The sequence below is a fragment of the Ornithorhynchus anatinus genome, chromosome 15, assembly GCF_004115215.2.
Source record: "Ornithorhynchus anatinus isolate Pmale09 chromosome 15, mOrnAna1.pri.v4, whole genome shotgun sequence".
Taxonomy (NCBI): Eukaryota; Metazoa; Chordata; class Mammalia; order Monotremata; family Ornithorhynchidae; genus Ornithorhynchus; species Ornithorhynchus anatinus.
Genome location: NC_041742.1, coordinates 13,184,922 through 13,200,951, shown reverse-complemented (window position 1 = coordinate 13,200,951; position 16,030 = coordinate 13,184,922). Strand labels below are relative to the sequence as shown.

General features: G+C 49.9%; 1 protein-coding gene across 7 annotated transcripts in view; it reads left to right on the top strand.

The window, feature by feature from the left end:
* Positions 1-16,030, top strand: part of DMD (dystrophin) — a 660,617-nt gene that overhangs the window by 319,703 nt on the left and 324,884 nt on the right. For all 7 annotated transcript variants that reach the window (XM_039914163.1, XM_039914164.1, XM_039914160.1 and 4 more), the window contains 5 exons: positions 19-174; positions 6,074-6,244; positions 11,940-12,119; positions 12,377-12,505; positions 13,435-13,605. In XM_039914163.1, coding sequence (XP_039770097.1) covers positions 19-174; positions 6,074-6,244; positions 11,940-12,119; positions 12,377-12,505; positions 13,435-13,605 — 807 coding nt within the window. The remainder of the gene's footprint in view (positions 1-18; positions 175-6,073; positions 6,245-11,939; positions 12,120-12,376; positions 12,506-13,434; positions 13,606-16,030) is intronic.

Genomic DNA, 16,030 nt, shown 5'->3' with positions numbered 1-16,030 from the left:
TTTCTTTCCTTGGCCTAGAAACTGTATAAGAGTTTGAGCGAGGTGAAGTCAGAAGTGGAAACGGTGATAAAAACCGGGCGCCAGATTGTCCAGAAACAACAGACGGAAAACCCCAAAGATCTGGATGGGAGGTTGACGGCTCTAAAACTGCACTATAATGAACTGGGAGCCCAGGTACGTTCGTTTCTCCTTCCCTTTCTGGCTCCTCTCCCCACCAGCTGACTCTCTCCTAGATTTGAAACATCAGAGCCAGCTCTGCCTCTGATCGAAACATCCAAATGGTCACCCCGGGGTTGAGGGTTGCTGTTGGGGTGTTTTTAGGATTCCGATAATAACTCTGTCCACGTCTCCTGAAGTAGAATTCCTGCTTGGAAGCCAAATCATTCCGTTTCATTCCGCCCTGGCTGAGAAAATATTTAAAACCCAGAGAAATTAGAAATCGATCTATCTTGCCATTTTAAAAGAGTTACCCACTTGCCTTCCTACGTTCTCACTCTCTTAAATCCTTTCTTTAAAATGTCTCAGGCATCGGTAAAACCTTCCAGCTTCTCCCACCAGCAGCCTGGGATAACAGGTTTTTGTTTTGCTTGGTTTTATGGCGTTTGTTAAGGACTTATTAGGTGCCAGGCACCGAATTAAGTGCTAGGATGGAGAGGCAGCATCACTTGTTAGATCAGAACCCCGGGGTTGGGAGGCAGAAGGTTTTAATCCCAGCTCTACCACTTGTCTGCTGTGTGTTGGGTAAGTCACGTCAGTTTTCTGTGCCTCAGTTACAGCATCTGTAAAATGGGGATTGAGACTGTGCGCCCCAAGTGGATCAGGAATTGTATCCGACCAGATTTGCTTGTATCCACCCCAGTGCTTAATACAAAGCCTGGCACATTGTAAGTACTTAACAATTACCAAAGTTGTTATTATTATTATTATTATTATAAATTGTGGTATTTGTTAAGCGCTTACTATGTGCAGAGCACTGTTCTAAGCGCTGGGGGGATACAAGGTGATCAGGTTGTCCCACCAGGGGCTCACAGTTTTAATCCCCATTTGACAGATGAGGTAATCTAATCAGGTTGATCACAGTCCACGTTCCGTGAGGTTTACGCTCTTAATCCTCATTTTACAGATGAGGTAATTGAGGCCCAGAAAAGTGAAGCGACTTGCCCAAGGTTCTATAGCAGACCAGTGGCGGCTCTGGGATTAGAACTCGCGTCCTTTTGACTCCCAGACCTCTGCGCTTTCCACCAGACCATGCTGTTTCCCGTCTCCCTGCTCCTTTCCCCCCTAGTTTGCACCCGGGGCCTCAGAGATTTAAAGAACTCACAGACTAAAATGGCATAGAGCCTACAGGCCCAGCAGTTGCCAGCTCCCATCTCGTTCTGCTGTGCTTTAAGTGAGGTTCGGTTCCCACGGGTTTTCCATCGCTCGGTTTTCCCTCCTAAACCAATTCATTGTCTGTCACCCCCACGGCAGCTGCGACTCGGCCCCTCCTCTGTTCCTTCCGCGGTCCCGTGGCCAACGCCAGCACCAAGCCCGGCCCAGAGGGAAGCGGATCGTATTCCCGTGGGATGGCAACTGCGACAATCAATGGGAGGGATCAGACTCGGTGGTTTGACCATCATCTCATCGTCATAGTCTCGATAATTGTGGTATTTGTTAAGCGCTTACTGTGTACCAAGCACTGTACTAAATACTGGGGTAGATAAAAGATAATCAGGTCCCATATGGAGCTCACAGACCTAAGGAGAACAGGCACTAAAACCCCATTTTGAAAGATGAGGGAACTGAGGCACAGAGAAGTTAAGGGACTTGCCCAAGGTCACACAGTGGTGAGTGGCAGAATCAGGATTAGAACCCGGGTCCTCTGACTCCGAGGCCTCTACGCTTTCCACTAGGCCATGCTGCTCTCTGCATACGGCTGCCAATCAATCCCTGAAAAGAGGGTGATTCCACTTTTAGTCTCCATTATTCTGACCCACTGAACTGGCATTTCCGCACGGGTCACAGTGGGGTGTTAAATCTTGTGTTGCTTCTCCCTTTCTGCCCACGGCTCATCTAAGAGGGGAAGAAGGAAGTTTGTTGTTAAGGGGGCAGGGGAAATGGAAGGGGCACATTGACAGATCAACAGCCCCTCAGCTGAGGAGCGAGGAGGAGGGAACGCGGGCCCATCCTGGACCGAGGGGCCTTCGTGCCGGGAAATTCACACTCAGCGAAGCAGTCCTGGCTTTGGAAAAGACTGTGTTCCTGCAGCTCGTTTTGTTTTGTTTTCGTTTTATTTGGCTGCAAGGTGCTCTAGCTAGTAGAATGAAGGTTGATTGAAATGCAGAAAGTCCTCTCGTGATCGGCCGCCTACATGCAGACCCAGAAATGCAATAAAGCGGGGACTTCTGGTATGGGGGAAACAGAGTGTTCGGAGGAAGAATGACTCCAGTGGAGTCTCCGGCAGAAACTCCGTTTCATTAATCGCCAGTAATTCTCAGGCCCGAAAATGACGATCTACAGCCATCTGGAACGTAGGTTTCCCTAGAAGTAAATTGTCTGTGGCCATCCGTGAGCGGATTTCCTATGGAAAATGGTCTTTTTTCCCGATGAACTGTTAGGCCGTCCTTTAAATGGGTGCCAGCCCCTCCGCTTGCCTGCTGCGTCACCTCGGGTGAGTCGCTCAATTTCTCTGGGCCTCAAGTACCTCATCTGTACAACAGGGGTGACTTGCGTTCTCCCTCCCGCTTAGACTGTGATCTCCAATGTGGAACAGGGACTGTGTCCAATCAGCTTATATCGCATCTTACCAAATACCAACAGTGATTGGAGGGTTATCAATACGGCACCTAGGACGATTTGGGAGTGCCAAGTCTTTAGCTCGCGTTCTGGTGAGAGGCCAAGTTACAGGACATCCTGTAACACAGTCACGCAGTTGACAAGTGGCAGGGCCGGGATTCGAACCCATCACCTCCGACTCCCAAACCCTTTCCACGGAGCCACACTGCTTCCCAAGCACCCGTGTCTGCGTCCGGGATCTCATTGTATTCTCACAGATCCATTTGAGGTAGGAAGAGGTAGGGATTACTATCAAAAACAGATGAGGAAACTGAGGCTCAGAGATGTTGAGTCAATCTCCTGAAGTCCCACAGCAAACCTATGGCAGAACCGAGGCTAGAGTCTTTCCACTAGATGTTTAGTGCACGTGCTTAGCAAAGAGCTTTGCACGCGGTAAGGGCTCAATAAATACGATTGAATGAATGAATGAAGTAGACCACGTTGCCTTGAACATTTATTCTTTGAACAGTGACACTTCAGCTCCTGAAATGGAGGGGAATGGCGTCTCTGCTCATTAATGAATTTCAGTTTTCCATGCGGTCTATGGCCATTTTTCTGCCGCTCTTTTTGCTCTCATTCTGGCCATAATGGCGAGAGCAGAAATCGACGTTGAAATGGTCCATAAAGCAAGCTGTGAAATAGGTTTTACTGTAGATGGCACTCTCCAATCTGCTCTCCTCCGAAATGGCTGCTAAAAGCCAAGCTTCCTTGAGACGGCAGGCGCTCTCTCTCTCTCTCTCTCTCTCTCCCGTTTCTCTGGAAAAGGTCTCAGCGATTGTGTGAACACAATGCAAATCAAATCAAATTCGGTAAGATGTCGACCTCTGGATGGATTCTGGACTTTGAAACCTGAGATCTGTTGATATAAATAGTATATAAAAAAGTGGTAAGGGGATAAATCTCGGTGGATGTGGGTTTTATTTTCACCCGCGATGAAAGCGATTGCTTAGAAAAGGTGCAGCCGTTCAAGTCCATTGAAAGATAAGATAAGAGGTCTTTTTCCTCAACCAAACCCTCATTTCCTCTTCTCCCACTCCCTTCTGCGTCATCCTTGCACCCACGCCTCCGCCCCACAGCGCTTACGTCCATATTTATTTCTTTCCACTAATATCTGTCTCCCACTCTAGACTGTAAGCTCGTTGTGAGGAGGGCCCGTGCCTACCAACTCTTTCATACTTGTACCTTCCCAAGGGCTCAGTATTGTGTTCTGCACATTGTAAGGGCTCAATAAATATGATTGACTGATTGATTGATTGATTGATAACTGGGCACGGGCATTCACAAGAATGAGATGCCTGCAACAAATGTCCAGAAAATGCCACTGATTGCTTGAGGTTTCCATTGGATTCCACTCCTTATGGTCAGGTGGCGAGAGAATTCCACTCATCAATCAGTTACATTTACTGAGCGCTTACGGGGCACAGGACACTGAACTAAACACTTGGGAGAGTTCAACACAACAATATAACAGACGCATTCCCTGCTATCAGTAGCATTAAACTCTCTCGCTTGCTTCTGAACCCGGGAGAGAGAAAGGTAGATTGTAAGCCCGTTCATTCGTTTAGTCGTATTTATAGAGCGCTTTCTGTGAACAGAGCACTTTACTAAGTGCTTGGAAAGTACCATTCAGCAATAAAGAGAGAAAATCCCTGCCCTGCCCAATCCCTGGCCAAACCGGGTTTACAGTCTAGAAGGGGGAAGACAGACATCCAAACAAGTAAACAGGCATCCATATAAATAAATAGAATTGCACGTACATACACATCAAAACAAGTCAACAGACATCCATATAATTCAATAGAAGGGCAACGGGGAGAAGAGCGAAGGGGAGCGAGTCGAGGTGACGCAGAAGGGAAGGGGAATCGAGGAAAAGGGGGGCTTAATCTGGGAAGGCCTCATGGAGGAGTTGAGCCCTCAGTAGGGCTTTGAAGGGGGGAAGAGCGATTGGCCTATTTGAGGAGGGAGACTTTCCAGGCCAGAAGTAGGATGTGGGCCAGGATTCAGCGGCAGGACAGGGGAGATGGAGGCCCATTGAGAAGGCTAGCGGCACCAGATGAGCAGAATGTGTGGGCTGGGCCGGAGAAGGAGAGAGGGGAGTTGAGGTAAGAACGGGCAAGGTGATGGACGGCTTTGAAGCCGGTACTGAGGAGTTGGGGGCCGGGAACGTGTCTGGCAACTCCGTTAGATTGTGTTCTCTCAAGCACTTAGTACAGCGTTCCGTTCACAGCAAGCGTTCGGTAAGTACGACTGATTGATGGAAAAGACGATTGACCCTCTCTCAGCTTTCCTCTGAGTCCATCTGATGCACACCAGTTGTGCTTGGAAGTCACCTGTCTGGCCGGCTGTCTGTCCAGCCAGCCACTCGCTACACGGTCCCCCTCGACTCGCCGTCGGCTATTTCAGAGTTTGGACATCTTGGCCGCGGAGCCCAGACTGCAGTGGCCTCGGGGGGATGGCAGCAAATCCGGGTCCCAACTGTTGATCCCAAAGGATAGAATTGGAACCGATGCCGGGAAATCCATCCATCGGTGATATTTATTGAGCATTTACTGGGTGCTTGGGCGAGTATATCATCGATGAGTCGTTTGACAAGTTCTCTGCCCGCAGTGATTACTGCAGCATCTCTAGTAAAACCGAGAGGACTTCCCCGCTCCCGGCTCTCCTCCCGGCCCTGGCCGCAACGGAGGGCTTGGAACATTTCCCTTTAGCTTTTGACAGAGGTAAACCGCCACACTGAGTTGGTTGATAGCCAAAGCTTTGGGCTTCGGAATCGGTGGATCTGGGTTCTAATCCCGGGTTCTAGTGCCGGCTCAATCACTTCTCTGCTTTTTGACCTTGGGCAAGTCACTTAACTTCTCTGTGCGTCAGTTCCCTCCTCTGTAAAAGGGGGATTAAGACCGTGAGACCGTATGGGACGTGGAGTGGGTCGGACTGATTAGCTTGGGGCTCCCTCGGCACTTAGTTCAGCGCCTGGTGAAAAGTAAGCGCTCAAGGAATACAATAAAATGGAAAATGAAATTAAAACTGAGCCAATATGTGAGAACCCTAGACATCAGGGTGAGTCCTGTTGACCGCCGATGAACCTGTCCCGTTCATTCCCGAGGGGCCGCCGATCCAGCTCACCGCCCTGGGTCAGAAAGAGCATCGCCCCCGGGGAATGGCGAATATGCAGAATTGACGTTAATCCCACCCGGTAAACCCGTTCCCTGCTTGGCAGGGGCCTCCGCAAACACGGGGTGACATCTGCGTTTTCTCTCAGGTGACGGAAAAGAAGCTGCAGTTGGAGAAGTGTCTCAAATTGTCCCGGAAACTCCGAAAGGAGTCCAACGCCGTGACCGAGTGGCTGGCGGCGACCGACGTGGAATTGACCAAGCGGTCGGCCCTGGAAGGCATCCCCATCAACCTGGATGCCGAGTTGTCCTGGGGAAAGGTAAGCGAGGCCTGCCGCCTGGATCTGCCCGAAGCCTGCTCACTGTGGGACGGGCGCGTGGCCCTCGGACCCTCAGACCCCACTGCAGTTTCCAGGCCCGGGCCGTCTGGCTTGCCGGAGGGTCATCCCACAGTCTCCTCTCTCACTGTGGCGGGCCCCGCGGGCCCCAACCCTCGATTGCTCCTCCGCCGCCGGCTCGTCGCCGCCCGTGTAAGTTGAAAACTGTACCTGGAAGGCAGCTTGGGAACTCGTTTTCTTTTCTTAAGCTCAGCAGGCTCCAGACCCGAGTCATCCCACTCTAGGTGTGGTAACACGTGAAGGCACTCCGCTGCCAGTCTGCCGAGAGCACGGCCCCTCCTCCTGGCGACTTAGGACAAACCCTCCTCCACCCCCCACCTCTAGCAATTCTTTCCTCATACGTGGATCGGGCCATATTCCGGGGAAAGGATGGCCATTTCAGCAATCCTCTGGGATTCCAAGTGGCCAAAATCAGTGGGATCGCCAAACGGCTCGATCTCCGGTAGCCGAGAGGCTTGGGCTTGGCCTCTTCCGGGCCGTCGCATCATTGGTCTGGACGCTGAGGGCAGGACTGCTGCTACACGTTGATGGCTCCTGCGGCTGGTGCCGTCGGACTGGGAATTCACTCCCTCCGCCCGCGGAGCCCACGTCCTGGACGTGTTCCTGCTGGTGCCCCAGATCCTCCCAACCACATGTCTGGATCGCCACGCCCCTCCACATCTTAGGACCGTCGGCTTTCGGAGCTTTCCGACGCCCACGGGCAGAGAGCGGAGGGGCTTAGCTGACCGTCTTGGCGCCGGCCGAGGGGCTGCAGGGGAGGAGTGGCGTCCCGTCCCCAGACTGCCACTTCAGAGGGTGCCGTGCCAGAGGTGGGGAGGCCGCCAACAGCAGCAGTAATAGTTTGACTTGGCCCCCCGCTTGGCGTAAAACTCTTAAACTAAGCGCTGCTTCAGAGGACCTGCTTCCGAGTGAACAAGGAGCGGGGCGCGACCCGCGTCCCATAATAATAATAGTAGTAATAGGATCTGTTAGGTGTTTACCATGTGCCAGGTGCTGTTCTAAGCGCTGGGGTAGATACAATCAGGTTGGACACAGTCCCTGTCCCACTTGGGGCTCACACTCTTCTTCCCCATTTTACCGATGAGGTCACCGCGGCCCCGAGAAGTTAAGCGATGGACCAAAGTAACACAGCGGACGCGTGGAGGAGCTAGGATTAGAACCCAGGTCCTTCTGACGGCCAGGCCGTAGCTCTATCCACCGAGCCACACTGCTTCTCTAAGGAGCCCGGGGACAGCTTCTCCTCACCTCTGCTCGGGGCACTAGCGGTGTCTTTCAGCGTCTTCCTTGGTGCCGGAACAGATTCTGTGGCTTGAAGTTGATTCTGCTCTGTCCACCCGTGACGCTCTGATGCTCTGTCTCAGCAGTCCTCCTGGTCACGAGAAGAGCTTGCGTATTTGCATCTCTGCGGCATTCTCTTTTTTCTTTCGCCGCGCCTCGGGAGAGGCATGAGCCTGCTCGGTTACCCACCTACGAGAAGGGAGAAGTGCCCCGCGAACTCAACACCGGATGAGTTTGTGAATGTGATTCTGATGATTTGTGCCTGGCTTTGCAATCCAACCCCGTCGCTTGCCAGTATTTTCTCAATTTCACTTGCTTTCCCATCTTATAGAGCCTGAACTTTTCACTAATACCGTGAACTCATCTTTCTAGCCAAGGACACCGTTGGATTTTCAAGAAACAAGTCACATATTTGGGTGGTGTTACTCAACTACAACTCCTTTGCCAATCACCCAGAGAATTCTAATTTCTTTCTGAAAGGCAAACAGACAGAGCATTGGTCTTTTGACCCAAGAAGAGAACATTGAATTTCCTGTGGAACTGATTGGATTTTATTTTTAATGATGCAGCCCCTCGGAGAGTCTGTCTGTTGAGGCGGAGATCTGTGGCCGCTTTTCTCTGGTACAAAGTCGACACGGCCCAGCCTCCAGAAGCTCATCCGTTCCTGACTCTTCTTCCCCCGCTAAAGTGTTTCTTTCCAGGGGCACACCAGCAATCCTCTGATTTGGTTAATACCATTTGGCTTGGCAAGGGATCCCAAGCACTGAAATTGAAACAGATTCCCAGTTCAGAAGGAGGGTACATCTACCTAACAGTAATAATGATGATGATATTTGTTAAGCGCTTACTCTCTGTCAGTCACTGTTCTGAGTGCTGGGGTGGATGCAAGCTAATCGGATGGGACACAGTTCCTGTCCCACCTGGGGCTCAGAGTCTCAAATCGCCTTTTTACAGATGAGGGAACCGAGGCAAAGGGAAGTGAAGTGACTTGCCTGAGGTCACACGGCTGAACAGTGGCAGATCCGGGATTAGAACCTAGTCCTTCTGACTCCCAGGCCTGAGCTCTATCCGCTAGGCTCCCCTGCACTCTACCTCACCAGCCTTCATCTGCCCCGACCTCTCAACTGTTAATAATGTTAATCATGGTACTCGTTAAACTCCTACTATGTCACAGGTCTCTACTCTGTGCCTCAGTTACCTCATCTGTAAAATGGGGATTAAGACTGTGAACCCAGCGTGAGACAGGGACTATGTCTGTCCAACCCACTTTTCTTGTATCCCTTCCCCACCCCCCATTGCTCAGTACAGTGCCTGACACAAAGTAAGTCCTTAACAGTAACCACCCCATCTTAACAGTTAACATCACATGTGCCAAAGACTTTTCTGAGCGCCGGAGCAGATACAAGTTAATCAGGTTGGACACAGTCCCTGGCCCACACGAGGCTCACAGTCCGAGGCGGATTTAATCTCCAATTTACAGGCTCACGGTCTTAATTCCCATATTACGGATGAGATAACCGAGGCCCAGAGAAATGAAGTGTCTTGCTCGCAGTCACACAGCAGACAAGAGGAGGAGCCGGCATTAGAACCCAGGTTCTCTGACTCTCAGGCCCGTGCTCTTTCCACTCGGCTCTGCTGCCCGGATGTAACGCCCGCGTTCAACCTGTTAGGGAAGCCCGGGTCATCAAGAGCCAGTGATGAAGCAGTGAGACCCGCAGTTTCCGTACCCTCCCTCGCTCCAACCAGCCCAGACCTTTGTGCGGTGATTTATCTCTGCAGTGAAATAACACTATAAGACCATTATCTTGGCACCATGCATGGATCATACAGCTGTTCCTTGGAAAATGGAACATCTGTTAAATGCCATTGGACCCCCTGTTCGTCGTCATTATCGTTAGAGCGATCATTTCTGCTCCTCAAGCTTCGCTTCCGTAATTTTCGACTTTAACTGACAATTCACTAGCAATAAAACAGTTGAATAAACATTGAGATGAAATTCATCATTTAATATTTTTATGATTCTCTTGGAGGTTGTGTTTTATTGCTCTGTGAAACTGTGGGAAGGAGAGCAGAAATGTTGCACCAGAGCACAGCAGAAACTTTTCAAAAGTTAAATGGTATGCTATAAAAATAAAAATGCAAATTATGTCTTTTTGGGTTGGAGATTGAGTAATCGATGTCTAAAACCTATGTGAGCTCCCTCTGGATAATTTGCTTTTATTTAAATTTCTAAGATTGCAAGACTTAGGAACAACAAAAGTAGCTTGGTTGGGCTTTTGGAATTTTAATTTCCAGTTTGCATGATATGTGAAATCACCAGGCTTTGAAGTCACCTATATCATGCACGAAACAAAAAAATAGTTTCCCACGGGCAATAAGTTCATTAATGTGTTCCCGAGATCTGAAAAATTAAATCGAACAGTAGAAGTATATTTAAAAAGAAGGAATATAGCGACACGATCCAATAGCTGTGTAAATATATAGCGATAATGAAAGATTTTGAATCGAGTGCTCCTACGAGTGCTCGTATTTCATTTTCAGAGTGTTCTCTTTCCCGCTCGGCTCGGCACCGAGGCACTTGGTCCCTACCAGGCTAGAGGTTTTGGGTTTCACTCCGATTTCTCAAGACCCGTGTCCCCTGGCCCGCAGTGGTGGGAGGGCCCAGTTAGGGCATGTCCCTCCAAGTGCCCACGTCTTTGGGTCCCCAGCATGACATGGGGTCAGGAGAGACCATTCTCCTGGAAGGAAAGCCCGGATTGAAGGAGAGCCCCACTGTATTCGTTCTTAAACGGAGAACCAGGATTTGGTGACGGGGGCTCGCAAACTCTTCATTAAATGCCGTCAGAGCACTTCAGAGGGTGAGGTGGAAGGTGGAGAGGTCTCTGTGCCAGGGGAGAAACCGCATGGGAGGCCAGCACCCCAGTGTGTCATAGAACCCTAAGCTAGGGACTGTGGGTTCGTGTCCCATCCGGGAAGCAACGGGGCCTGGTGGAAAGAGCATGGGCCTCGAAGTCGGAGAAACCTGGCTTCTCATCCTGGCTCTCTCACTTGTCTGTTGTGTAACCTTGGGTGAGTCACTCCGCTTCGCTGCGCCTCAGTTCCCTCATTTGCAAAATGGGGGATTTAATAACCTGTTCTCCCTCCCCCTTACCCTTTGAACCCCGTGTGGGCCTTGATTAGTTTGTATGTACAGTACAGTGCTTGTCCCATAGTAAGCGCTTAACCAACACACAATTATTTATTATTTATTTGTTTCTGCCACTAAAATTCTGTTGCCTTGCGGCTAAAAAGTGCCAAATGAGGAACATGACAACGGGGCAGCTCATTTGTAAGCTCCGGAACACTAGTCAAATAACTTGAAAGTGACACTCTGAGGAACTCCTGAGAAAATGCTTTCAATTTTCTTCCTTTTGAAGAAGCAAATGTGTTGGATACTCTCGAGCCTGGATGAGTGCCCGTGAAGAAAGCCTCGAGAACAATGTGCATCTCTCTCCCTCAGAAATAAAGAAAAAAAAAAAACTCTGAGACCCAATACTCCAAAATAATTACTGCGGGAAAAGCCAAAAAGGCGGATCTTCTGTCAAAGGAAAGGGAGCTAAAGAAGTCCCAGGAAATGGAAATAGCCAGAGCAGAGAGGTCAGAAATTACTCACCGTCTTATCTTGGAAACCTCTGGGTCATCTAGCACCCAGTGATTGTCAATAACAAAGACCCAAGGTGGAGGATAACATTAAATTCATTGCATTTCGGCTAATGAAACAATCTAATGAATTGGATGTCCAATTCTGGGGGGAATGAGAGCATCCAGTAGTTAAAGAACCATTCTGGAAGCCAGGAGATTTGGGTGGTGATAATAACGATTGTGTTAACTGAGGGCTTACTGTGTGCCCGACACTGTCTCTGTTCCACCCGGGGCTTACGGTCTAAGAAGGAGAGAGAGCAGGTATAGTTTTCCCCATTTTACAGATGGGGAGACTGAGCCACAGAAAGCTTAAGGCACTCGCTCAGGTCAGGCAGAACCGAGACCTAGAGCCCGGGTCTCCCGACCCTCAGTTCCAGGCTCTTTCCACCAGCCTCCGCTGCCTCTATCAGCCGTGGTTTTCCGAGATTTCGACAAGTCAGCGAACCATTTTCCTGTACCTCACGTTCCCCTTATATCGTGGATAGGTCAAGAGGCATTTCCTCAAATCTACAGTGCGGAAGTAAATTGAGGTTTAGTGAGCGATAAAGCGATAGATAAGGCCCAGAGATGAGGCTCTGAGATGTTGAGGTCAGCAGCTGGCGATTTCATTTGGTTCGTGCACCTTTCTCGGGTTAAGAAACCAAACGTCTCTTCCCAGGTGACCCAGAAGGAGATGGAGAAGCGGCAGATTCAGAAGAAGACCATCGCCGATCTAGGAGAGTCCCTGAAGGCGGTCCTGGGTAAGAAGGAAGGCCTGGTGGATGATAAACTCAGCCTACTGAATAGCAACTGGAGAGCTGTAACGGCGCGATTGGAAGAGTGGTCGAATCTCCTGTTGGTAAGGAATGTTCTTTATCCTTGGAAGCCCCAGGGTCCTGGCCTTAATCAGATGCCCACGCCGATGAGAGCACAGGCCTGTCTCTCTCCCTCTTAGAATTCCTACATTTTTCCAGTTCTGCCTGTAAATATTTGGTGACTCATTGTTAAAGTTGTTGCAGTTGTCTGAGCTGTTCCGCCCTTTTTCAGGTAAGAATTCCTTACGTTGGGAAATGCCACATGTTTTCAAAGGATTGTTCTTTCCGGTTCCCGCTCTAGGAATACCAAAGACACATGGAGGCGTTTGAGAAGAACGTGGCTCACATCACAGCGTGGGTGAACCGTGCGGAGACCCTCCTCGATGAGTCGGAGAAAAAGAAACCACAGCAAAGGGACGAAGTCCTTAGGGTAATAATTACGGTTTTTGTCCGACACTCATTCTGTGCCAGGCACTGCGCTGTGCTCTGGGATGGATACGAGCAAATCGTGTTGGTCGCGGGAGGATGCGGGTGAGCGGTCGGCGGCGGAATAGACAGGATGGAGGTACAGCGACGAGTTTAGCATCAGAGGAGCAAATGAGGAACATTAGAGCGGATGTAAAGAGAGGGTGGGGTGTAACTTAATAATAATGTTGGTATTTGTTAAGCGCTTACTTTGTGCAGAGCACTGTTGTAAGCGCTGGGGTAGATACAGGATAATGAGGTTGTCCCACGTGGGGCTCACAGTCTTAATCCCCATTTTACAGATGAGGTCACCGAGGCACAGAGAAGTGAAGTGACTTACCCACAGTCACACAACTGACAAGTGGCAGAGCCGGAATTTGAACCCATGACCCCTGACTCCCAAGCCCGTGCTCTTTCCACTGAGCCACGCTGCTTCTCTACTTGTGGGGAGAAGGGGCTGGAGTGGGAGGGGAGTGTGTGTGTGGGGGGGGAATGTGTGTGGGCATGTGTGCGTATGGATTGGAGGGGTGGATGTAAAGGAAGTGTTGGGGGGCAGGTTGTGAGGAGGAGGAGATAGAGTAAGAGAGGTATAACAGTGCTGGACATATAGCAAGCGCTTAACAAATACCATTTTAAAAAATGGTGCAGTCTGGGAGACTCAGGAGACAAGAATGGGAGGTCCGTGTGTGTGTGTCTTCCGCTCCAAACCCTCCCCTCCCATTGCCATCCTCGATTATTCGCACTCCTTCCCCATCCTCGAGCCTTTCACGTACTTTAGTAGAAGTGTTTTCCTCTTTCCCGTTGCGTCCCCCCTCGTGGACTCCGTCTCCGCCTCCCTCAGCGTTCGCTACTCACCCCAAGCCCGTCTCTCGCTCCCCGCCCCCGGGTCCGCAGCGCCTAAAGACGGAGCTGAACGACACGCGCCCGAAAGTAGACTCGGTGCGGGACCAGGCGGCGAACCTGATGGCCTACCGAGGAGATCACTGCCGGCGGGTAGTCGAGCCCGAGCTGGCCCAACTCGACCGAAGGTTTGCGGCCGTGGCTCAGCGCATTCAGCCGGAAAAGGTAAGGAGCCTGGGCCCGGTGGCAAAGCTGGCCTTTCCAACAGGGCGAGGGGGACGGATTCGGGCAGGAGGCGGTGGGAGGATGTTTCGGGACGGTTCCGGTGGGGTGAGGGTGAGGGCAGTTCTGACAGGGTTTCCTGCTCCTATTTTGCCAGTCTGTAATTCATGTTTATGTCCGTCTCCCCCAGTAATAACAATAATAATGATGATAATTGTTAAATGCTGACTGTGTGCCAGGCACTGTTGTAATCGCTGAGGTAGATAGAAGGTAATCGGGTAATACACAGTCCCTGTCCCACATAGGGCTCACGGTCTTAATCCCCATTTTACAGATGAGGAAGCCCAGAGAAGTGAAGTGACTCGCCCAAGGTCACACGGCGGACAAGTGGCCGAGCGGGGGGTTAGAACCCGAGACCTTCCGACTCCCTGGCCCGTGCTCTAACCGCCAGGATAGGTTGCCTCCTGGAGGATATAAGTTCCTTGTGGGCAGGGATCACTTCTACCGACGCGATCTTTTTGGTCCTTTCCCAAGCGTTTAGCCGACAGTAAGCGGTCAATCGATACCGTTGCTTGGTTGAGCGATTCATTGCTTGATGGGACCAGATCACCAGGAGGGGAGCTTCCAGCCGTATAGGAGGTTCTCCGGGATGTTGGGAGAGGATCGGGAAGGATGAGGGGGTTGTAACAGGATACTGTGGGCCAGGGGTCGGGGGGGGGGTGGTCCCAGCAGGATGTGTGTAGAGAGCGGGGGAGTGTTCTGGCGGGTTGTGGGCTGTTTCTGGAAAGAAGCAGCGTGGCCCAGTGGAAAGGGCGCAGGCCTGGGAGAAAGAAGGACCTGGATTCTCATCCCCGTTCCACCACTTGTTTTCTCGGTGAACCTGGGCAAGTCTCTTAACTTCTCCGCGCCTCGGTTACCTCATCTGTAAAAGGGGGATTAACACAGTGAGTCCTAGGTGGGACGTGGACTTTGTCCAACCTGATTAGCTAGTATCTGCCCCCGAATTTAGTACACTGCCGGGCACGTGGTAAGTGCTTAACCAATACCATTAAAAAAAAAAAGCAAAGCACAAATGGGTTCTGAGAGAAACCTATGTTTTAGCAACCGTCAGAGCGTGGCCGCTACTGCATTTTCAATTGCTTTAAATAGGTTCATCTTAGCACTCTTGGCGTAGTGTAGCGGTCTGCGAGGTTTCATTATGCCACTGTTAGATCGATGGCTCGTGTGTGTGTGTTTGTGAGTGTCTTGTGTGTGTGTGAGTGTCTGTAAATATACCATTCCAGTCTCTGGTCATCCGTAGATTTTTCAATTATGTAGCAGTCATGCCCTGAAAATAGAGTTCTGTTCAGTGTTAGAATCTGTTGGTAACTCTTAATGTTACAAGGCATTCCACCTAGAGATTACATTCACGCTGTCATTGTCTATCAACACACATCATTTGGTGTCAGTTGGCCTCGTATTTGTGTTTGTGAAATGGAGGTTTTCCCATCTATAAACTGGGAATTCAATACCTGTTCTATGTCCTACTTAGACCACAAGTCCCGGGTGGGACATGGACTGTGTCTGACCTGTATATATCCCAACTCTTACTTCAGAACTTGGCACATAATCAGCGCTTAACAAATCCCCCAATTATTAATAAATGTCCAGGTAAACCATCTTACAGCTATGGCAAGCATTTCCAACTCTGTCTATTCCATGCTATAAATTAAATATAACTGAGCACTCAACACAGTTTTAGTGCGTGAGTAAACTAATGGAGATCACTCTCTACCTTAGATTGCTTAACGTTTCTCAAGCTACGCCAGAGCCTCGTAGTTATTTTGATCTGATGGCTTTTTAAAGTCTGCAGTCAACTGGTGTAATACAGTTGGTTCTATTTATGGGCTGTAGAGCACATCAAAGCAGAAATTGAGATTCCTTTGAGGTAGTAAGGCTAGTCAGCAAAAAGTCGATTCAGCACTATCATTTTATTATTTTTAAAGACCATTTTCAATTCATCTTGGAGCATACCTAAAGACCTAGATTTTAAAGGGGACCGTTAGGTTTGACAATACTTCGGCATTCTGACGTGGATAGTTTACTGGCTCCTTCTAAAATCCACAGTTCTGTAAAGTACCGTCATCATTATACGTGGATAACAAAGGACCTTTAATAGTAATTTGATCATGATCACTTTTTTTTCCTTTAGGAGATACTTTTTCCCTTCAAACAATGGTCGGGGGCCACCTATCTACGGTGGGGGGGAGGAAATTGGGGTTCATGTCCCACCCCATCTCCCTCTCCTCCCTTTTGGTATCTCATCATTATCATCAGTGGTATTAATTGAACTCTGTAGAGCACTATACTAGGGTCTGAGGACAGTAGAATACATCTGTGTTGGCAGAAATATTCCCCGCCCACCACGGGTTTACACACTCAGATTTCC